Source organism: Bufo bufo, chromosome 7, assembly GCF_905171765.1.
Source record: "Bufo bufo chromosome 7, aBufBuf1.1, whole genome shotgun sequence".
Taxonomy (NCBI): domain Eukaryota; kingdom Metazoa; phylum Chordata; class Amphibia; order Anura; family Bufonidae; genus Bufo; species Bufo bufo.
This window is the reverse complement of record NC_053395.1, coordinates 172,836,678-172,861,238: the sequence shown is the minus strand read 5'-3', so window position 1 is coordinate 172,861,238 and position 24,561 is coordinate 172,836,678. Positions and strand designations below refer to the sequence as shown.

The following is a 24,561-nucleotide window of genomic DNA, read 5'->3' as shown; positions in this document are numbered from 1 at the left end:
TCTATTTTATCTGGCTAATCTTGTAGCTCATCTGTGATAATGCATGCTACTTTTGGTTTCTTGGACACTTTTTCAGAAATTGTTTTCATTTAGGGTCGTAGAGGAGATTCCGGCACCAAAGGAAGTGCAGGAACTGACGGTCCCAAAGGAGAGAAGGTAAACAAACTGGAGGCTTAGACTCCAATTACGTGGGGAGATAAATTAGCCATAACAATCACCGATAAACAAGATTGGTGCCCATTTACTCCCATTTATGCGTAACTGTAATCATGTAGTTGTTTCGTACATAGGATCATTCATACGATCGTTTGATTTTACCCTCTCATATGTTTCCACTGCAAGCAACAGGCAGGTGCCTGGTCATCCAATGATGGTTTTTAGGTCAGCATAAACAATGCAATCAATGAAAAATGAGCTAATATTATACATCATCACTGTGATTATAGTCCTGTGCAAATAGGCATGAAGTGTTCCTTGTTTTTCCTGTTGAAAAAAAAAAATGTTTTAAGGTCTCTTATGACTGTTCTGTTAAGTAACCTGTTGTCTTTAAATTTAGGGTGATCCTGGACCAGAGGGTCCGCGAGGACTCGGTGGAGAAGCTGGTGTGAAAGGAGCAAAGGTAAAATCAGATTAAATATTGGGGGATACCATTTGATCTATTGACCAGTGATGTAGTGTTCTTGTGATCTTATAGCACAACATAACATATATTCATTTAATATCAGGTCAAATTTGATGGATTATGGACTTTGTTCAACCTCAGTAATTATGTAATCATTTATTGACTCACTATTATTCCTGAAGGGTGATCGTGGAGCTCCAGGCCCAAGAGGAGTTCAAGGACCTGCTGGTGTACCTGGCAGAAATGTAAGTTTACCTATATATATATATTTATATTTATTTTTTATTTTATTTTTTCATTCTCATTGTATTACCTAAAAGTATAATAATGGAATTCAAGTTCCGGCATGTGGATTACCTCTGGCCCACAAAGGGTTGCACACTTTCCTTCTGGCCATAGTAGTTCCCTCTTAGGAGTTGTCTACAATGTTGCCTCTATGTTAGATAATATATAACAACACTTTATAGCACATTATCACAAGGATGCATAGTGATAGTTTCTCACCACTCAATACTTCAGAAATGGTATATCACACATGGAGTATGTGTTGCAGAAATTTCAGCAACTGAAAGGACTTCCATAATATGAGTGGGGTTGTTTCTGCCGCATGGGCATGGATTTTTGCAGGCCCCATTCAGAATGGAAAACTTCTGCAACCCTTCTGCCATGTTTGATCTTATCCTTATACTCCTGTGTTGATCATATAACATGTTTAGAAATGCTTTACCATGGTCACAAGCACGGTGTGCAAGGATAACCAGAGAAGTGGCAGCAGCTAACCCAGGTCTGCAGCCCCTTTATTCTCAGGATAAAGGGGGTTTCAGAGGTTGGACCCCATCAAACAAACACTGATATTACATATACAGTATGTCATATTTTACCTATATGCCATTACTTTTTTAAGCTGGAAATAAGCCTTTAAATTTATTATCCTTTATTTACCATCCTTTACATGTGGCTGATATATAGTCTTGTTCTTAATGCCTTTGATTTTCTATACAGGGGTCACGAGGAGACCCAGGTGACATGGGAGAAAGAGGGAACCCAGGGCCAGCAGGACCTAAGGTAAATAATTGTAGCACCTTGATTTTTTTAGGATCTTTATTGATAGTATTTTTGTACTTACCGTAGTTGGTCTTCTATGCTATTACTTTAAATTTTTATGTGTCATTTTGTAGGAGACATACCATAATAAAATGTATCTAAGGTTGATACATAAAAGGTCTCTAAAATAAGATACATAAGTTCTTGTATGGAGTATTCTACATAAATATATTAATATTATATTCTTTTCTTACAGGGAGACAGAGGGAGACCTGGTATTAGTTATCCAGGACCACGAGGTCCTTCAGTGAGTAGTATCTATAGTTCCTAAAAAAACAGATGTTAAAGAAGGGGCAGATGATTACTGACTTTTTTATTTATTATTCTAGGGAGATAAAGGAGAAAAGGGATTCCCAGGACCACAGGTAGGCCACCATTTAGTCTTCAAACAGTAATTCCACCTAATGGGTAATTTTGTATATTATTAATATTTGCCCTGGTGCCATGAATTATGACTGGTGAAGGTACCTTTTTAAGGACCTTCACTGTTGTATTAATTCATGCAGGATCAGGTATTTCCCAAAGCACCATATATATGAGCCACAAACTTGCTAATGGATCTCATCCAGCTAATGTCCTATCTTTATACTTTTGCAGGGAGGACGTGGAGACTTTGGTCTCAAAGGAGGAGCAGGACCAAAGGGAGAGAATGGAGAGCCTGTAAGTAGCCACTGAAGTAGATTGCCATATAAATGTCACCATGCTGTGAGATTCTCTGCCTTCCCATGTTATAGAAATAAGAAATTTACTGCAATTACAGTAGAATTTTAACCAGTCAGAATGTAGTTATTCTGTTTATTTCCACTTTGTACAGGGTGACCCAGGACCTGTAGGAGAACCAGGACCCCGTGGACCAACTGGAGGTTCTGGACTTCCGGTATATGTTTTGTTTTTCTTTCTACATTTTAGCTATCTGCAATTTTGTCATCACTTTTATTTATACAGATATAACCATATTAGTTAATCTTATCCCATTCTCCCTGCCTAAACATCTGCTGTATTGTATGGTATTGTCATGGCGGACAGGATATCAGATACATAGAAAAATAAACACACAAGCTTCTAGGCGAGAAGCTGGGGATCAAGGTCACCTCCTGACAAATCCCTACCAGCTCTCCCTATACTGCTATGCCCACATTCAGACCCTTAAGGTGGGAATAACGTGTCCTCGTGCCTGGGCTGAAAATACCCTAAAATCTTTAAGATGGTGAAAGGGGGATAGAGGCAGCCTGCTCCCTCAGAACCTGGAGGGACACGCGTCTCTCTAACAGCCTAGACAGCAAACCACAATAGAACAGAAACCAACTTATCTTTTCCGAGCAGGAACAGCCAATCCTTCCTTCCTTGCTTCCACAAAGCCAGACAGAAGCTATAACCCGCAAGGAACACTGGGAGTGGGTGTGATTTAAACTGAAACCAACGACCCCACCCAGTGCACCTGAAGGGAGGCGGATCTAGCTTGACTCCAAAACAAAACAAAAGGCTAGACACATGCTGCTAATCTAGCAGACCTCCGCACATAGCCTGAGCAGGGCATGACAGTACCCCCCCTTCTACAGGTGACCTCCGGACACCCCGGCCCAACCTTTTCCGGGTGGGACCTGTGAAAAGCCCTAACCAGTCGGCTGGCACTAACATCCAGAGCCGGAACCCACATCCTTTCCTCAGGGCCGTATCCCCTCCAGTGTACCAGGTACTGAAGGGAACCCCGAAGAACTCTTGAGTCAAGAACCCTGGAGATCTCGAACTCTAAATTTCCATCAACCAGAACCGGAGGAGGAGGCAATGGCGATGATTCCATGGGTTTCACATATTTTTTCAGTAAAGACCTGTGGAACACATCATCGATCCTCCAAGTCTGCGGAAGATCCAGCCGAAACGCTACTGGATTGACCACCGCAGATATTTTGTACGGTTCAATAAATCTTGGACCCAGTTTCCAAGATGGTACTCTCAGTTTAATATTTTTAGTAGATAACCACACCAGATCACCCACACACAGGTCCGGACCAGTCATACGTCTCTTGTCAGCCATTCGCCTTTACCTCTCTATATAAAGTGAGCCATTTTACTAAAACGGTCAACAACCACCAAAATTACTGTTTTCCCAGAGGAACTCGGCAGATCCGTAATAAAGCCAATAGACAAGTGTGTCCAAGGACGAGACGGAATAGACAAAGGAAGAAGTGAACCAGCAGGTCGAGTATGAGCAACCTTTGACCGCACACAGGTTTCACAAGCTGCCACGTAATCCTCAACACTCTTACGTAACCCGGGCCACCAGAACCTCCGGGACACAAGATCAAAGGTGGACTTACCACCAGGATGTCCAGCAAGGACAGTATCGTGACGTTCCTTGAATACCTTGTATCGCAGTCCATCAGGAACAAACAACCTCCCTGGGGGACAAGAACCAGGAGCCCCCTCCTGGGCTCCCAACACCTCCATCTCCAATTCGGGGTACAGAGCGGAGACCACCACCCCATCAGCCAAAATCGGAGCAGGATCCTCTGAATCACCTCCCCCAGGAAAACTGAGAGACAGCGCATCTGCCTTGACGTTTTTAACCCCCGGGCGAAAAGTAACCACAAAATTGAACCTGGTAAAAAAACAGTGACCATCTGGCCTGTCTAGGGTTCAGACGCTTGGCAGATTGCAGGTAAGCCAAATTCTTATGATCCGTATATACTGTAACGGGGTGAGACGCCCCCTCCAACCAGTGACGCCATTCCTCAAAGGCTAATTTAATGGCCAGCAATTCTCTATCTCCTACATCATAATTCCTCTCGGCGACCGAGAGCTTCTTGGAAAAAAAAGCACACCGGAACCAATTTGCCAGGAGAAGAACCCTGCGACAGCACTGCTCCAACCCCCACCTCTGATGCATCAACCTCCACCACGAATGGCTGAGACACATCGGGCTGCACCAGAATGGGAGCAGACGCAAAACATTCCTTAATAGTCGAAAAGGCCTGCAATGCCTCATCCGACCAGACAGAGACGTCGGCGCCCTACTTAGTCATATCGGTCAGAGGTCTTACAATGGTAGAATAGTTCAAAATAAATTTTCTAGAATAATTAGCAAACCCCAAAAACCGCATCAAAGCTTTCTGATTTTCCGGTCGGTCCCATTCCAGAACCGCCCGGACCTTTTCGGGGTCCATACGAAAACCAGAGTCGGAAAGCAGATATCCTAGAAACGGAAGCTCCTGCACAGAAAACACACATTTCTCCAATTTGGCATATAATTTATTCTCCCGAAGGATCGTCAAAACCTGTCTCACGTGATCCTGATGGGTCTTCAGATCAGGAGAGTAAATTAAAATGTCATCCAAGTAAACTACCACGAACCACCCCACAAAATGATGGAAAATGTCATTGACGAATCGCTGAAATACCGCTGGCGCGTTCGTTAACCCAAAAGGCATAACCAGATTTTCAAAATGACCCTCGTGCGTGTTGAAGGCCGTTTTCCACTCATCCCCTTCCTTGATTCTGATCAGATTGTACGCCCCTCTTAAATCCAACTTGGAGAACACCTTGACTCCAACAATCTGATCAAAAAGATCGGCGATCAAAGGAAGGGGATACGGATCACGGACCGTAATATGGTTCAATTCCCGTTAATCCAAACAAGGTCTCAGCGATCCATCCTTTTTCTTTACAAAGAATAAACCCACTGCCACTGGCGACTTAGATGGCCTAATATGACCTTTTGCCAAACTCTCGGGAATATACTTCCACATGACCTCTCTTTCAGGTTGAGAAAAATTGTAAAGCCGAGACTTTGGCAACTTAGCCCCTGGGATGAGATTAACTGGACAATCATAGTCACGATGAGGGGGCAATTCCTGAGCCCCACCCTCCGAAAAGACATCCGCAAAATCTGAGAGATACCGAGGTAGAGGCGTAGTAGACACTCTAGAGATAGATGTGCCAAGACAATTATCCGAACAAAATTCACTCCAACCAATGATCTGTCTTGCTTGCCAATCTATAATTGGGTTATGTTTTGTCAACCACGGTAACCCTAAGACTATAGGAGCGGGCAAGTCCTTCATGACAAAACAAGACATAATCTCAACATGTGAATCACCCACCCTTAACATAATACCATGAGCAATATGAGTGAGACTCCTTTGAGAAAGAGGGGAAGAATCAATTGCGAAAACAGGAATCTCTCTTTCTAAAGTGCAAGTACTTAGACCCAGATTTTGAGGAAAAAGAAAATCAATAAGGTTTACCCCAGCACCACAGTCAATGAATACTTCAACAACAAAAAAATCTTGAGTCTAGAGCCACTATAGCTGGAAGGAGAAAACGAGTACTACAGGGAGCTTGCATATCTGCTTGCTCAACCACTCAATTCACACTACCAAGAGTTAGGAATGTTTTTTTTTTATTTTAGTAAACCTCTTTGTGATTCTTTCTCATCAACATGCGGTTTGACAAAAGGACAGGCAAAAATAAAATGACCACTTTTATCACAGTAATAACATAGTTTATGCAATCGCCTAAAGTCTCTACCAGAGACCAGAACGGAAAGATACCTGACCCAGCTGCATGGGTTCCTCCCCTACCCCAGAGTTACATAAAATATATCACCCTGGGGAGCAGGTGAGACGAAACCACTCACAGAAGGGATCCCTTGCGCGGAGGGAGCCTTATACCTCTCTCTAATACGTCTATCTAACCGTACTGCCAAAGACATAGCATTCTCCAATGTATCCGGGTACTCATGAAAGGCAAGGGCATCTTTCAATCTCTCAGATAACCTGACAAAACTGACTACTTAACGCTGGGTCATTCCACTCTGACTCGGTAGCCCATCTCCTAAACTCAACGCAGTAAGCCTCTGCAGTATGTTCACCTTGCATTAAATTATGCAATTTAGAGTCCGCCATCGAGACCCGATCTGGGTCATCATAAATGAAGGTTTTAAAAAAATTATTTCACCGACCGGAGGGCCAGAGAACCGGGCGGCAGAGAAAAGGCCCAGGATTGCACGTCCCCTTTAAGCAGAGAAATAATTATACCAACCCTCTGACTTTCATAACCAGATGAAGATGGACGCAGCCGAAAATACAACTTGCATGACTCTTTAAAGCGGATAAAGTCATCCACACCCCCTGCAAATCTATCAGGGAGAGCGACTTTAGGCTCCCCATAAATTGGACTTGCACCTGATGCCAGAGCATTCTGACACCGTGTGACCTAATTATGCAGATCCGCAACCTCTAGGGATAATACCTGCATGCAATCAACTAGCGCATCAATTGACTCCATCTCAAAACCGCTGAGCAATGGCAGTCAAAGTATTGGCGGGTTATAATGTCACGGCGGACAGGGTATCAGATACAAACAAGTTTCTAGGCGAGAAGCTGGGGATCAAGGTCACCTCCTGACAAATCCCTACCAGCTCTCCCTATACTGCTATGCCCACTTTCAGACCCTTAAGGTGGGAATAACATGTCCTCGTGCCTGGGCTGAAAATACCCTAAAATCCCTAAGATGGTGAAAGGGGGATAGAGGCAGCCTGCTCCCTCAGAACCTGGAGGGACAGGCGTCTCTCTAACAGCCTAGACAGCAAACCACAATAGAACAGAAACCAACTTATCTTTTATGAGCAGGAACAGCCAATCCTTCCTTTCTTGCTTCCACAAAGCCAGACAGAAGCTATAACCCGCAAGGAACACTTGCGGGTTATAGCAGGGCATGACAGGTATCTATGTACAAAGCATAGACCTGATGTGTATGATTGCTAATGTATCAGAGGTTGCATTATAGAAGTCAAGTTTGTCAAGTTTTGGCCCTATCACTGTATGACATTAGAAACAGGGTTCTCAGTTTTTTTTTTTTTTTTGTATGTTTCATAAGTCTCTTTTAAGCCTCTTTTAGAGCTTAGTTCATCTAGAGTATATCTTTATCTTTGATAGACAGAACATTTCTTGACTAATTACATTTTGTTTTATCATCTTAGGGTGACTTAGGACCTTCTGGAGACCCTGCTTTGACAGTGAGTATTGCAGGATGTTCTTCAAGAGAAAGGAAGCATCTATTCTTTAATTATGTATTAAGTAATAATGCAACAACTTGAAACTGTTAGAAAAGTGGAACATGCACAAAGACATATGAGGATATATTGCCTAATTTCTCAGGTACACTTGATGCAACTATCTCTTTTTTCGTTCCCTAGGAATGCGATGTCATGACCTACGTTCGAGAGACATGTGGATGCTGTGGTTAGTTGAAAAATATAGAAAATACAGCTTCTTATCTTTATGCATGCTATGCAGATGAACATTGAGGAAGCTTCAATAGTCATACCAGCACTGCGGTTCCATGAAACAGCTGATTGGCGGAGGTGCTAAGAGTCAGATATTGATGGCCATTCCTGAGGATAGGCCATCAATATTCTGAAGCCAAAATATTTAACCATTTTGCATGCAAAATGGTTTACTGGCCAACTGGTTTGCTGACTTAAAGGGATTGCCTTTATTTCCCCTGGAGCCAGTGGTACATGTGGAAAAAATCCATACTTATCTGCTCCCCATCTCTATGTTCAGGCTCTGTGGCTCCTGGGTTATTCTCACTGGACTTATGGTCCCTGTCTGTCAAGTTCCACACAGACAGGGTCATGTGTGCTGCTGAACCCAATGACTGATCTCAGCAGTGACGTGTCTTGAATCAGCATGTGACCAAGTAGTAACACGCCGGATGGGGGACAGTTATTGACTGTAGCTGTGCACATAACCCCGGCTGTGTGAAAGTTGATATATCGGGACTGAGAGTTCAGTGAAGAAACTGTGGAGCAGGTAAATATGGATTTTTCCACAGGTATGGCTTGCTTGGGGGGTGGGGTGGAATAAAAAAAAAAAGGCCTCGACAACCCCTTTAATTATTTATTGCTTATAATGACCTATCAGTTTTGTCGTGTACTGAACCAGAATACACACACCTCTATCATCTATCATAAGCGCTAGTTTTTGCAGGTGTTGCATTTGACTTTGTACTTATACTTTTATAATTTCTATATGTTATTGATTATGTTACATTAATGCTCTTGTTTGCTCTTCTGCAGACTGTGAGAAACGTTGTGGTGCTCTGGATATTGTGTTCATTATTGACAGCTCCGAAAGTATTGGATACACAAACTTTACTCTGGAGAAGAACTTTGTCATCAATGTTGTGAGTAAACTGGGATCTATCGCTAAAGATCCAAAGGCTGATATTGGTAAGTTGTATTTCTTCATGGATTAAACTACATAGCATTCAAACCAGACAGGATTTGTCTGATTGCCAAGTGTCATCCAGCAGGTGTAGTAATGCATTGAGAGACAGATTGGCAAAAACATGTTAACAGCAAACATCTTATGTAGTTGTCATTGATGCCAATTTCCTGTGTAATAGGGGATAATGTTTATATTTGCTTGGTTTTCATTCAAATGAGTGCCATATACTTCAGATTTACATTTCCTGTTTTACTGTCTACTTTAAAATACCCTGGCAAGCATGCATAAAGTCTGTTGTCATTACCCCAAACACCACCCACACAAATATGCACTGCCCTCTTTGGTAGTTAAAGGGGTATTCCCACCTTGGACATTGGGGGCATGGCACTAGGATATGCCCCCAATATCTGATAGGTGCAGGTCCTACCTCTGGGACCCGTATCTATACTTAGAACTAAGCCCGCAAAGTGCAACGTGCATGCGTGGCCGCCCTCCATTCATTTCTATGGGAGTGCTTCGCTCTGCGATTTTCGGAAGTTCCACTGAAATGAATGGGAAGTGCACTGCGCAAGCGTGGCCACTGCTGCATTCAATTGTATGGGGCTTATGGAAATAGCCAAGCCAGTGCTCGGCTATTCTCGGGGCTCTCATAGAAATGAATAGAGGTTGGCAGCGCCTGCGCGGTGCACCCTCTGCCACTTTGTGTGCTCAGTTCTGAATAGAGGTGCGGATCCCAGAGGTGGGACCCACACCATACAGACATTAGGGACATATCCTAGGGATATGCCCCCAATGTCCGAGGTAGGGAATACCCATTTGGGAAAAAATACCTTCTGCTCTATTTCTGAAGATTTTTACCTACCTGTTTAAATAGGCACTGTAGTTTCAACAGACTTTGCATAACACAATAGTAAAAGTGAATACAAGAAACGGTAATATATCTTGTTAGTAAAAAATCTCTTTCTTCCTTATCAGTCACTTCTTCAACCCCTCCTCAACTAGTCATTCACCTTTAACTCACTGCTAAAATATATTTTGAAAGGCAAGACAGATTAATCAGCCTAATGTATCTCTGGTTACATGTTGCCCATAGAAGTTTATGTAGAAGGTAGAGGAGGATTGAGCAGCTGGAGGGAGACAGAGGCACCGACACACAGAGACACTGCCACTGGCTCTTGTCATTTTTCTGTCTAACCAAATTGTTGGATTCACAGCAACACTGTACAGTACTGCGGTATAATGTCCTCCATGGTGCTGCATCTACAGCGAAATAGGGAAGCTGGATCTCCTCTTTTCTCTCTCTGTGCAGTATATGGGAGACATGATAGCAGCTAGTCCCCACAAATGGCTCAAGTAAAAAACTAGAGGTACAGCATGTAGAGGGGAGAAAATGCAGTCATATAATGGCACATGACAGCTTCTGAAAAATCATAATCACAATGAAAAGGGGCAACCGCACTACCATCCACTAAAAATGCCAGTTTGCTGTCACTGAGTATAAAAAAGTCCTCCTGCTCTGCCCTATACCAGAAAGAAGCAAAACACATGTAAGAAAATACTCCTGCTAACACAAAATGCGCCAATGGTATCACATGACGTGTGCTCAAATGAGCTCTTAACAAGCTCTGCCTCTGATGCCACCAGATGTAAGGCAGCTATCCTATAAGTCAATCTTCAACCTTTTAAATAGGCCTTGAGACATGATTCGGATATTAAATAAGCCAGTACCTCATCTGCAGACAGCTGTTTCGGGGTGATTTCCCCTCATCAGTGCAGAGCAGAGAGTACTGGCTTAACTGGGTGAGAGGCCTAAGTCAGATTTTGGGGGTTACTATCTCTAATTGGGGAGAGCGCCATAATCGGCATGAGGAGGCTTATAGGCCATACTGGCTTATTTAACATTTATAAGTCATGTCTCAAGGCCTATTTAAAAGGTCAAACATTGACTTAAAGGATAGCTACCTTACATCTGGTGGCATTAGAGGCCGAGCTTGTTACAAGCTCATTTGCATCCCTTTTTCCAGAATTCCAGAGGAGCATATATGGCCTATAAGTCTCCTTACACCGATTAAGGTGCTATCTCCAAGTAGAGATAGTACCCCCAATATCCATTCTGAAAAGAGACACATGAAATGCTGAGTCTCTACATTATGTGGCCTTTCCACATAGGAATATTACATTTTATATTAATTTAAACTGTTGTATTCATTTCACTTTATCTAAAATCAGTAGTAGTTTAATACTTTATAACCAAGAAAGAGTCTATCCTGCAGGTACTCGAGTTGGTGTTGTTCAGTACAGTCATGAAGGCACATTTGAGGCCATTCAACTGAATGACCCCCGCATTGACTCTCTATCAAGTTTCAAGGAGGCAGTGAGGCGTCTTGAGTGGATTGCTGGAGGAACGTGGACACCATCAGCTTTACAGTTTGCATACAACCAGCTGATCAAGGAAACAAGACGAGACAAAGCCAAAGTCTTTGCTGTGGTCATTACTGATGGCCGTCATGATCCAAGAGACCCCGATGATCGTCTACAATCGCTGTGTAACCGCAATGTCGTAGTAAATGCTATTGGTATTGGTGATATGTTTAACAAAGAAGATGACTCTGAAACCCTGACTTCCATTGCCTGCGACAATAAGCAGCAAGTCCAGAAGATGAAGCATTTCTCTGAACTCGTAGCTGATGAGTTTATCGACAACATGGAACAACTACTCTGCCCAGGTACATACCATGTGTGAGAAATTGACATCAATAGATAACTGATGTTTGTATAAAAAAAAAGTGTATTGCTATGAAATGTAAGATAGTAAAGACCTGTATATGAGTAGAAATAGTCAATGTCCCAGAATGACAACTTATCACTTATCCACATGACAGATGATAATTGTCTGATCACTGGGGGTCTGATCGTTGGGTCTCCAATTAAATATGAAAAAATAAAAAAAGGGGGATCTTGTGTTCTCCGCTTGAATGGGGCAATGGTTAAGAATGCGCACTACCACTCCGTTAAAAGTTTAAGGGACTGTTGAAGATTGCCGACCATAGTGCTCAGCTATTTCCAGCAATCCCCTAGACTTTGAATGGACTGGTATTGGACATGCTCAACCACTGCCCTATTCAAATGGGTGCGCTGGATTCCCGTTCTCGGGATTGGTGTGGGTCCCGGTGATCTGTGGATAGGTGATAAGTTGTCATCCTGGGAAAACCCCCTTTAAAGAATGCAATAATGTCTGAGCCTTAAAAATATTCCTTCTGCTCACTACATTTTGTATAAGAATGTCAATGTGCATATAAATAATATAATTGTAATTGTATTACAGAATTTTAAAAGTTCAAGGTATTATCCCATGATTAATGTAAAAAATGAAAATCTAACAACACTCATATAGTATCTTTGTAACAAAGCTAGAACCAGAGATCCAGAGTTCTCCCCGTCCACTGTTCCAGTTGGACTGCTAGATTTATATCAAGCTGGCAGCCCAGGGGGTGTGTACTTTCTGCTGCAGCCCAGGGGGTGTGTACTTTCTGCTGCAGCCCAGGGGGTGTGTACTTTCTGCTGCAGCCCAGGGGGTGTGTACTTTCTGCTGCAGCCCAGGGGGTGTGTACTTTCTGCTGCAGCCCAGGGGGTATTTCTCACTGCTCAGGAGACAAAGGATGGAACTGAGCATGTGCTTCCACATCCGCAAGGTGGACATAGAAATAAGAAAAGAAGAAAAAAAACAGCAGATAGCGCTCTACAGATACATTTTATTGAATAACTCAATGGCTATTCTACATTTTTAATTGCATTCAATTACAAGAGTATTCAGATCCAGGTGCTGGTTTGAAAAACTGAAGCATATTTTTCGTGGGACTACTACTTTAACTCTTTTATCTTGTCTTCTTTCTAGACCCTCAGATTGTATGTCCGGATCTGCCTTGTCAAGCAGGTAATACATTTGGTCATTTTAGCTTTAGTAGTGGTTGATCCTGGAAGCAGTGTTCTTGTGTGTATGTGTGTAAGCCTTTATCTTATGTCCTATGATCATACTTCACATTTTGGCTTTATATGTTTCTTTGCTTTGCCGCATTGTGTGATAGGAATGTTGATTGTATTATTAGCTGTTGTATATCTACATGTCCACCATTCCCTAAATTAAAAAGAGCCAATTAAAAACAACAAAAAATACTTTGAAGGGGTATTCCCATCTGAGACAATGGGGGCATGTGGCTAGAATATGTCCCCATTGTCTGATAGGTGCGGGTCCCACCGCTGGGACTCGCACCTACATCGAGAACGGAGCGCGGAGAGCTGTGGCTTGAGGACCCCGTGCGGCCACTGCCCCTATTCATTTCTATGGTCAAGCCAGTGCTCGTCTATTTTCGGCGGCCCTTAGAAATGAATGGAGGGCAGCTGCGCTTGCACGGTGACTTTGTGTTTACGAGATACAGTACAGACCAAAAGTTTGGACACACCTTTTCATTCAAAGAGTTTTCTTTATTTTCATGACTATGAAAATTGAAGAAAATGCCCCAATTGGCGTGCGCGCTGATGTGTGACGTCACCACGTCATCACGCTGGCCAGGTGCGGCACATTTTCTTCAATCAGGATGGCCACGATGGCCTCTCCGCGATCAAATGGATGAGGCGAGTGTATATTTTTTTTTGTTTTAACCCCTGATTAACCCCCTGATAGGCTGATTGTGACTTTCAGATGACATGGTTAGAGTTGAACGCGGTATCTTTGAGGTTATATGACGGGGATGGTGCGATCGTAGTTCCTTGTCATTGTGCCCGCTCCATACAATGGAATGTGATTCGTTACAAAGTAATTCGTAAAAAATCGAATTTCTTTTTAAAAACTTTATTCATCTCTAACCTTAAGATATCAGATTAGTAGCATAAAGAAGGATTTCATCCCTTTCTCCCAGTAAAATAGTGACACCAAAGAATGGCAGGATTTACTAGTTCTTTACACTTTAGATTTGAATCTATTGTTTAAATTCCACAAATGTACACTGTGTGTAATTTTGAGCCTTTTCTGTTATTACTAATATCTATATGACTTGAGCAGTTTGCATAAGTAACTAACTAAATCATAGTGGTCAAGGATACATAGTGGTCAAGGATACAGAAGGTAGGGCAAAAGCAGGAAGAAGTTTAATGTATATTGTCTCAGGGGAAAGGGAACCCTGACCCTGTCCTTCTGGCCCTCACTTGCAGGTGGCAGGGAACATAACCCCGAAACTATCGTTAATTACGACCTTAACGAAGAGGGTGTGGAGATCGCCTTTCCTAAAACCTTCCCTCAGGTTGCTGAATTCCTTGAGTCACAGAAGGCGACTTCCGAGCCCCCAACGCACTCCCAGCTCATTGCTATGATGGTTTATACGGCTGAAAGAGCCAAATTCTCCAACGGAGACGAGAGGCAGAACTGGACCGGGCTGTTTGTTGATTCTTTTAGAAAAGTTCATGCAGACATTGTAGGCGATGCCAATGCACTGACTGGAATTTGTTGATGCAGTGTTCCTATTGCAGAAGAGGCAGCGTGTACCTGTTACAGGTTTAACAGGCGTATATGATGAGGTTAATGAGGGTTCTCCAAACGTAAACTTAAAGGGGTTGTCCGAGGCTATGAGCAGGTAAACTTTGGCCTCAACGATCAGATGCCATCATGCCCATGTGACTGACTGGCCTCATTGGTCACATGGTTTTCATGCACACATGATTGCTGAGGCCAGTAATTGGCTGCAGAGGTCACATGAAGAGTATGCTGAAAATAGCAGGGACTGTGCTGGCGGGGCATTTAAAAGACAAGTATAGCTTGTTTAATTATTTTCTATGGTTTCCTGCTCATGGTCTTTATTTCTAAAATATCTCGAACAACCCCTTTAAAAAGTGAGTAGATGTACTTTCAAAGCACAACTACATAAAGCTATATCCCAGACAGGACTCTGGGATGATCAAATGATTTCTAAATATATATTACATTTTCCATAATGTAATTTATTACACTTACATAAAATATTATATAAAATATAACATAGTTATAACTAAAAGTTTAGTACAAATTGTATTTATTTAATCAGTACATTTATGCTTAACTCCAAACCTAAAAAAATTAAAGTGTAACTGACGTTTTATTTATGGCCCATTTTGAGCCTTAGGCTTCGTTCACATCACCGTTCAGACTTTCTCCTGTTTAGGAGCAGGAGAACGGAAAGGACAGATTCGACGTATTCGGCACATAACTGAGCAGAATGGAACCTAAGGACCCCATAGACTATATTGGGATTCGTTAGGTTTCTGCTCAGAGGAAGATTTTTGAAGCGGAGACAAAAGTCCTGCATGCACTACTTTTGTCTCCGCTCCAGAATCTTCTTTTGAGCGGAAACCTAACGGACCCCATTATAGTCTATGGGGTCCGTAGGCTCCGTTCGGCTCAGTTATGTGCCAAATCCGTCCTTTCCATTCTCCTGCTCCTAAACGGAGCAGGAGAACCGAAAGGCTGAACGCTGATGTGAACGAAGCAACGCTCCTCTGTCTTCTGTTTACATAACACAGTCAGTGTTAGCAAGTCTCCACTGTTATGTAAACCGAAGACAAAGGAGCATTGCTAAGGCTCAAAATGGGCCACTTTAGAGCTATTTTTTTTAATAGAAATGTATGATTTCAGCAATTAAAGTATATAACAAAAATGGTCAGTATCACTGCTCCTATACATTGCACAAATAAAAATAAAACGGCAGTTACTCTTTAAGTTTTTAATGTAGGGTTCCTTAAAAGGCTTGTCCAAGTTCAATAAAAACTTGGTCAGCCCTTGTAATAAGATATAAAAAGAGGTACTTTCCCCTACTCCTCTACTTCTTCCAGCGGTAGGCTCCAGTCCTCCCCTGCTGCTGACATCATCTTCCTGGCTGCAGTGGTGACGTTTCGTGCACACAGGTCACCATGCAGCCAATCAGCATCACCAAGTGATGTCTCGTTTGCTGCTGAGGCCAGTAATTGGCTGCAGTGGTGACCTGTGCACACAGAATATTACCGCTGTAGCCAGGAAAACAAACAGCAGCAGGGATGACTGAAGCGCAGCACAGGAAGAAGCAGGGGAGAAAAGGGGTGAATATTGATTATTTTGGTATTTTAGACCATTTACAAGGGCTGACCGAGTTTTATTAAAATCAGACAACCCCTTTAATCTGCCACTCTCCTTCCCTTCTGACTAATATTTGTAGGGCTTCAAGTGGCTGTGAAAGAATAGAGGAAGGGTTTTGGCAAACCCACCCACTTGTAAAGGGAAGTTTACCTGCTTCCTGGCGCTGGCTCCCTGCTCCTTCTCCTCCTGGCATGCGATGCTCCACTGGGCTCCCTCACCAGTTTGACATCAACTGCAGCCAATCACTAGCCCCTGCTCTAGCCGGCTCCCCTAACATCATGACAAATGATTACATGATGCAGGGGGATCCGGTAAGGTAAGTAGGTAAGCCCCCCTTACTTCCAGGTATGGCCAAGTGGCCACCTCCACCCCCCCCCCCCACTTAATTCTTGCACAACCCCTTCAGAAAGCTGAGACATTGAGTGCATATTTGCAAGGACTTTGAACTCACTAGCTTCACCATTTGTCCATATGTCTGTCTGTGACATGCAGGGATATTGGTTATTTTGTTTCCATGTCAAAACATGCAAAATATAGGCAAGAAAAGGGACAGGTAAAGCAATTTAAAGTTCTAGACCTTTGCAAACAACGCCATATACCTCAGCTTCCAGGTGTTAGCCGGTGTTAAAATTGCATAATTAGCAAGGGATGTACTCAAAAAACATTAATATGACTTACTTGGAATATCCCCTGCTGCTCCAGTGCTACAGCTGTGGTGCTCCCATCAGTTTATGTTGCTGTCCTGCAATTATGACTTTGCAACTACATGTACATCACCATTCCAGCCAATCACTGGCTGCTGAGAGGCTGCAGCCGTCATGTGCAGGTAGCTGCAAAGTCATCACTGGAGGACAGCACTAGATACTGGTGGGAGCAGTGGAGTAGCAGCACTGAAGCAGCAGAGGTTTTTCTAGGTGGGTAATATTTATTAAGTCCAAGACAACATGGTGGCTCAGTGGTTCGCCCTAGTGCCTTGCAGCGCTGGGGTCCTGGGTTCAAATCCGACCAAGGACAACATCTGCATGGAGTTTGTATGTTCTCCCGTGTTTGTGGGGTTTCCTCCAGGTTCTCCGGTTTCCTCCAGGTTCTCCGGTTTCCTCCCACACTCTAAAGACATCCTGACAGGGAACTTAGATTGTGAGCCCCATTGGGGACAGTTTAATGCTAATGTCTGCAAAGCGCTGCGGAATATAGTAGTGCTATATAAGTGCATAAAAAAATAAAAATAAATAGGAGATGACCCTGTTAACAGAGAATTTACATCTGTGTATAGGTAGGCAACCCCTCTTAAAATAGAAGCTGGCCATGCAATCACTTGATTGCTTCCAGATTGGCAACACATTTTGCCTTCAGTGGCCTCTGCAGGGAGAATGTGGTATTACATTACATTACGTGGTGACTCTTTGAATTACTAGTCAACTTTGTAATACATAAAGGGACCAGAGCTGTCCTCCATGAGCAGCTTTTCTCCCTAGCTCTTTGATGGGTTCCCAAGTGGGGACCCCCCTATCATGATGTCCAAACACAACTCCTCTAACTTAAAATGAATAATTTAATATGACAACCAAACAAAAAGGTCTTTTTGGCTAAGTGAATTTTATGAAATAAATAGAAACATACTTCTTGATAGTTGTCCTTCATTATCTCCTTTCACGTTTTTTTTTTTTTTTTCGCTTTTGTCGTTTTGCCTCCATCTCACTGCTCTTTTGTATGTGCTCTTGGGTGAATGTGTGGAAAGACATGCAGTTTGCTAACTGCAATATACTCAAAAAGTCATATTTATATTCTGCGTTACACCCGTACACAGATGATTTTGCTAGAATTGGAGCAGATCCACCTACAGGAAAGCATTGTTCAGCATGCACTTGTTCTTGGCTAGAAATGTAGAGATGTAATTCAAAATGAAAATATGGCGGTGTGAATGCCGCTTGTTACATTGTAGCATTATGCATTTACACAGCCGTAGTAAACTCATTGTTACCAAGGGCTACTGGCCTATTACTGTAGAAACTTCATATGCTATGCTGAAAAGCTGCTATTATGACTTGGTTGAAATCTTTTGGTAGACTTTGTTATCAGGTTATTATATTCACATTAAATGCCTAATATATGTGTGTGTATGGATAAAAAAATGTGTAGCAAGGCGTGCTACATTTGCACCCCCTATAGTTAAACTCCTGCAGGCACTTCTGGGGATAGAATACATTCTATGGATTTCCTGCAGTCCTTAAAGGGCATCTGTCAGCAGATTTGTACCTATAAAACTGGCTGACCTGTTACATGTGCGCTTGGCAGCTGAAGGCATCTGTGTGGGTCCCATGTTCATATGTTCCTGCATTGCTGAGAAAAATGAAGTTTTAATTTATGCAAACGAGCCTCTAGGAGCAACAGGGCCGTTGCCGTTGCACATAGAAGCTAATTGAAAGGGCCAGGCAGTGAAAATGTGATCAAGCCTGGCCCTGTCAATCAAACTGTGGAGGGTGTGGCAGTTGTAGAGAGAGCAGAGCCTCTAGGTGTAAAGGCAACGCCCCCGTTGCTCCTAAAGGCTATTTGCATATCTTAAAAAAAAAAAACATTCTCAGAAATGTGGACACATATGAACATGGGACCAACACAGATGCCTTCAGTTGCCAAGAGCACATGGAACAGGTCAGCCAGTGTCATAGGTACAAACCTGCTGACAGATGCCCTTTAAGCAGTGGACACTTGAATCTGTTGTGCCATTCTTGTTTGTTTTAGGCTACCCAAAATACATTTCTGCAAAAGCTATGAATATTGCTTTCTATCCATAGCCATTTTTCTTTTATCATAATCATTCCCATTCACAAAGAATTTTACTAAAATATATTTATTAGGGGAATATTGTAAATGCAATTATCTAATAAACTACTCTATAAAGGTCCTACACTATAAAGGTCTTCTCCTATGTGGACATTTTGTGGCATAGCCACAAGATATACCATGAATATCTGATAGATCCAGGTACCACCTTTTGGAGCCCACACCCATTTTGAGAGCAAGGCCCCAAAAATAGCCAACATGGCTTCCTTGAATTTTTTCAGAGCTCTCACAGAAGTGAATGGAGAGAGCAGTACGTGCGCGCAGGTCCACCTCTCTATTCATGGCCTCTTTTGTGAGTTTGGTGCAGGTTCCAGAGGTGGTACCCACATCTATCAGACATTTATGGATTATCCCATGAATATGCCTTGAATGTCGAGATGGGAATACCCCTTTAAGTTATCTAAGTACATGCATGCAGGTTTAATTAGTATATTTAGTGAGTATATCAGCTGTATACATAGCATATATGCACCTTTTTCCCACAGAACTTGCAGTTGCTCAGTGCACTCAGCGCCCGGTGGATGTTGTCTTCCTTCTGGATAGCTCTGAACGTATGGGGAGACAAAACTTCAGACAAGCAGCAACATTTATCGAGGAGGCATCTAGACGCCTGTCTCTGTCAAGGACCGATGATGACCCTAACAATGCTCGTGTGGCCCTATTGCAATATGGTGGAAAGGATGAGCAATCTGTGTTATTCCCACTTACCCATAATCTAACAGAGATTTACCAAGGACTATCACGTCTTACTTACTATGACTCATCCTCCAATATTGGAAATGCCATTGTGTATGCCATCAATAATATCATTGGGGACAGAAGCAGAGGTGCAAGAAAGTTTGCAGAAACCTCATTTATCCTAATCACTGATGGAGTTACTGGTCAGGAGGGTCTGGAGGAGTCTGTGACAGCCATGAAAAAGAATAACGTTGTGTCTACTTTGGTGTCTGTTGGATCAGACCTTGATACACAGGTGCTGAAGAAGCTCAGTTTAGGAGAGGGATCAGCCATATTTAAAGAGAAAGATTATGGCAGACTCACTGAAAATGCATTTATGGACAGATTTGTGCGTTGGGTTTGTTAAACGTAAGCCTAGATTTATCAAGAAATGAGAAAACAAGGACCCCCTTTAACAGTACCTAATGCTCTTGACAGTAACAGAAAATATTACTGTCTTACGAGCTATGTATACTGTGTAAATGGCCCCTTGTAGATTTCTTCTAAATGTCATCAATTACTATGGTTCCTTAGGGTACGGCCACAGTCAGGTTTCCTGATGCAGTTTTGAAAAACAAAATCAAGGGTGGATCAGAAAAGGAGAAAAAGTATAAAGTACAGATACAGCTTCTTCTCTTTTCGAATTCACTCCTGGTTTTGGATTCCAAAACTGTATCAGGAAAACCTGACCGTGTGGCTGGCCACTAAAAAGTAAAATGCCATAAAAGTTGGAAATAGTAATAGCAAACTATTTTCTCATGTCTCGATAAATCGTGACCAACATTGCAAATTTCACACATAAACACTAGAACCACATACACCATATACATATACATACACCAACAGACAGACTTCAACAAAATGGGGGTCTATTTCTTCCAAAGTGAATAGTGAACCAGATTATTGTGAACACAAGACAAAGGGAAGTGTACACATACACATCTACAGTCAGATGCAGGCTAATTGGTATAAGTAATGTTGTTTCTACAATTGGAATCTTTTGTGTTGTAACTGTGCAACAACAGGAACACAATCTTGGGTGTGTACATTGCATTGTGTCATGCGCAAGCGTGGTCAGTGTCACATTCACGAGGTGCTAACTGCAGGTCACACGTCATGGTGTCCTGAATATTAAACCTGTGGCAGGGGATGTAATAGAACAAAGGGTTGGTTAAATGGAAGTGTATTTTTCTACATCTGAAAAAGGAGATCTCGCCCTTGCAACAATTTTGTTGTCAAATGATACAGTAGGTTAGGATTAGTCTGTTGTTTGTCCTGGAATATCCTGCTGTAAAGACAATAAAATGTTCTCCTGTCAAGTTTTGTCTTCATTTATGCATGGATTAATACAATAGTAAGCGAATGCATGCCCTCATCATCTCCCACCTAGACTACTGCAACAACTTTCTCTGTGGCCTCCTATCTAACACTCTTGCACACCTCCAATTCACCCTCATCAACTCTGCTTCCTAGTTAATCCACCTTTCTCCTATCCATTGCCCAATGAATTCAGCTAAAATATTGACAATGCCATGCAAGGCCATCTGACCTGTCCCCTCCATAAATCTCTGATCTACAGTAATCTCCTGGTACATCCCCACATGTAAGCTCTGATCCTCACAAGACCTCCTACTTTGCTCTCCTCTTGTTTGCTCCTCACACAACCATCTACAGGATTTCACATGCATCCCCGATACTCTGCAACTTGCAAACCCAACACATCAGACTCTTCCTCACCTTTGAAACCTTCAAAAATATATCTGAAATGTGCCACTTCAGGAAAACATACAACAAACCAAGCTGCCATTACACTACCATATGATCAGCTTCTTCCCTCACCTACTGTCTCCTTCACATGTAGATTGTAAGTCCTTAAGGGCAGGGTTCTCTTTCGCTCTTTACCTTTCTGTCACTCATATAGTCATTGTTTACTGTACTTCTATTATGTATGTATAACCCTTTTTCATATGTACAACGCCCTGGAATGAATGCTGGTAGGCAACCATTATTAAACATTGAAGGGGCAAATGCAAATCAAACTATACTTTTGTAGGCAATCATTATAACATACTAGAGAATGGCAACATCAAACTCATTTGTCGAATTGCTCATAATAGATACAGTGTACAGCCTGTGGTTTTCACATTTCATATATACCTCGTACCTTTCCATGGTCCTGTTGGTACAGTATTTAAGACTAGATCTTCCATTGAACATGACTCACTTTTATTTCATTGAAACCTCCACACAAGAGCTATAACTTCAGGTTAAACAGCTAGTCCTACTTTTACAGTTCCTTCCACAGCATAGTCACCACCATACTGCTATCCAAAATCACCTTTTATTTGGAAGCACCACAGTTCTAGAGAATAAACCATGTAAGTCTCCATAACAGTGTATATACCATAGATGGCCCCATAAGTGACCGTCACAGATGCTCACATCACTGTAGTGTCAATCATCATCAAATGCCCCAATAGAATTCTTCAGCGGAGCTGCACTTGGACGTCGGACATCAAGGCATCTTGATGTCCCAACTTTCTGACATGTCGCTGTTCACCCTCATTTCAGCAGGGAAGCCGCAGTGAAACTATAACAGATTGGGATTATATAAAAGGTAAAGGAAAAGTGCAGCAACTATTAAATGTACAAAGTTCTCAAACAAAAAGAAATTAAATGAGATTGAGGTGACAGTTAAAATGAATAGAAAGAAAGGATTCCAGCAACAGCAGAATGTCCAAATTTATTATAAGTGACGTGAAGTGGATGTTAAAGGGCATCTGTCGGCAGATTTGTACCTATGAAACTGGGTGGCCTGTTGGATGTGCACTTGGCAGCTGAAGGCATCTGTGTTGGTCCCATGTTCATATGTTCCCGTATTACTGAGAAAAATGATGTTTTAGTATATGCAAATGAACCTCTAGGAGCAACGAGGGCGTTACCGTTACACCTAGAGGCTCTGCTCTCTCTGCAACTGCTGCACCCTCTGCACATTGATTCACAGGGCCACTTAGGTGTGATGATGTCTACACTGCCTGGTCTTGTCAAAGTGCAGGAGGTGTGGCAGTTGCAGAGAGAGAAGAGCCTCTAGGTGCAATGACAATGCCCCGGTTGATCCTAGGGGCTCATTTGCATATATTAAAATATGTTTTTTCTCAGTAATGCGGGCACATATGAACATGGGACCAACACAGATGTCTTCAGCTGCCAAGTGCACATGTAACAGGTCAGCCAGTGTCATACGCAAATCTGCTGACAGATGCCCTTTTAAGGCCTTGTTCACATTTCAGTTTTTCATGGATGTGAGCTGCCCGCATTTTCCACCGACAGCACATGTACTCATTAATTTAAATGTGTCTAGTCATGGAGACATGCACTACTTTGGTCCGTGATGCGGATCAGACACACCCATTGAAGTCTATGGATCCATGAAAATCACAAACATAACACAGATGGCATCCGTGGTGCATCCGTTTTTCACAGAAAAACGGAAGGTAAAAACAGACACGCGGACCGTCCACTGATCCTTCACGGACATCTTCACGGGTTTAATAAGGATGCTTTTTTCACATACGTAATACTGACACGGAAATGTGAACGAGGCCTAATTCCTGCTCACAACACCACCAGGTAACTGCAAATTCACACCTGATTTTGGCTTCCAAAACTGCATCAGGAAGCTGACTGTGTGGCCTTATTTATGGAAGTTTAGTTTAAGTGTTTCGTGTGGTTTTCGCTACGTTTCCGCACCAAATCCACACAAAAATCTGCATGTATTTCCTGTACATTTTGACGCAGTTTTGCCCCAGATCTTATTCTTTGCATTGAACTAAAAATCCATACAAACAATTAACATGCTGCGAATTTAAAAATCTTCTCCACAGGTCACTTTCCATGAGGAAAATTTCCACACCGCGTACACAGGATTTTTTAAATCTTATCTACTTAGCTGTTATTGTATTACACTACGGATTTTCTGCACAAAAATCTACACAAAAAATGTGCGTGTAATTGTAATGCACACCATGTGCATATACCCTTAGGTTGCTCAAGTTGCTGATACAGCTAATTGCCAGGCTACACTGGGAATTGGGGCTCATGCACATGGCCAATTGGATGCGGACCCATTCATCTCAATGGATAATTTAACTCACCTTAATCCACTTGCTCGCGCAGCCCGGCATCTCTTCTGTCTTCATTTTAGCTGTGTGCAGGAACAGGACCTGTGGTGACGTCACTCCGGTCATCACATGGTCCGTCACATGATCCATCACCATGGTAAAATATCATGTGACGGAACATGTGATGACCGGAGTGACGTCACCACAGGTCCTTTTCCTGCACACAGCTAAGATGAAGATAGAAGAGATGCCGGCTGCGCGAGCAAATGAATTAAGGTGAGTTAAATTTTTTTTTTTTTTTTTTTAACCCCTCTAGCGCTATTTTACTATGCATTCTGTATTCAGAATGCTATTATTTTCCCTTATAACCATGTTATAAGGGAAAATAATAATGATCAGGTCTCCATCCCGATCGTCTCCTAGCAACCGTGCGTGAAAATCGCACCGCATCCGCACTTGCTTGCGATTTTCACGCAGCCCCATTCACTAAAAACGCAAAATAGAGCATGCTGCGATTTTCACGCAACGCACAAGTGATGCGTGAAAATCACCGCTCATGTGCACAGCCCCATAGAAATGAATGGGTCCTGATTCAGTGCGGGTGCAATGCGTTAAACTAACGCATTGCACCCGCGCGGAAAACTCGCCCGTGTGAAAGGGGCCTTAGTCATGTGCATGAGCCCTTTGTGATAACCATGGAGAAGTACCTATGGAGTAACCTGAACGTGTAATAGCATCCTAGCTAAAGTTCTCTAATCAATCAAAAAATCAAATAATGCCAACTTT

General features: G+C 42.5%; 1 protein-coding gene across 1 annotated transcript in view; it reads left to right on the top strand.

Annotated features, from left to right (window-relative positions):
* Nucleotides 1–20,973, top strand: part of COL6A2 (collagen type VI alpha 2 chain) — a 41,672-nt gene extending 20,699 nt beyond the window's left edge. Inside the window, exons 15-28 of the mRNA XM_040439223.1 lie at nt 94–156; nt 557–619; nt 805–867; nt 1,625–1,687; nt 1,923–1,973; nt 2,056–2,091; nt 2,324–2,386; nt 2,541–2,603; nt 7,707–7,742; nt 7,923–7,968; nt 8,808–8,960; nt 11,232–11,684; nt 12,854–12,892; nt 19,423–20,973. Of these exons, the coding sequence (XP_040295157.1) occupies nt 94–156; nt 557–619; nt 805–867; nt 1,625–1,687; nt 1,923–1,973; nt 2,056–2,091; nt 2,324–2,386; nt 2,541–2,603; nt 7,707–7,742; nt 7,923–7,968; nt 8,808–8,960; nt 11,232–11,684; nt 12,854–12,892; nt 19,423–20,021 (1,791 nt within the window). The 3' untranslated portion in view covers nt 20,022–20,973. The remainder of the gene's footprint in view (nt 1–93; nt 157–556; nt 620–804; nt 868–1,624; nt 1,688–1,922; nt 1,974–2,055; nt 2,092–2,323; nt 2,387–2,540; nt 2,604–7,706; nt 7,743–7,922; nt 7,969–8,807; nt 8,961–11,231; nt 11,685–12,853; nt 12,893–19,422) is intronic.
* The last annotated feature ends 3,588 nt before the right edge of the window (nt 20,974–24,561 follow it).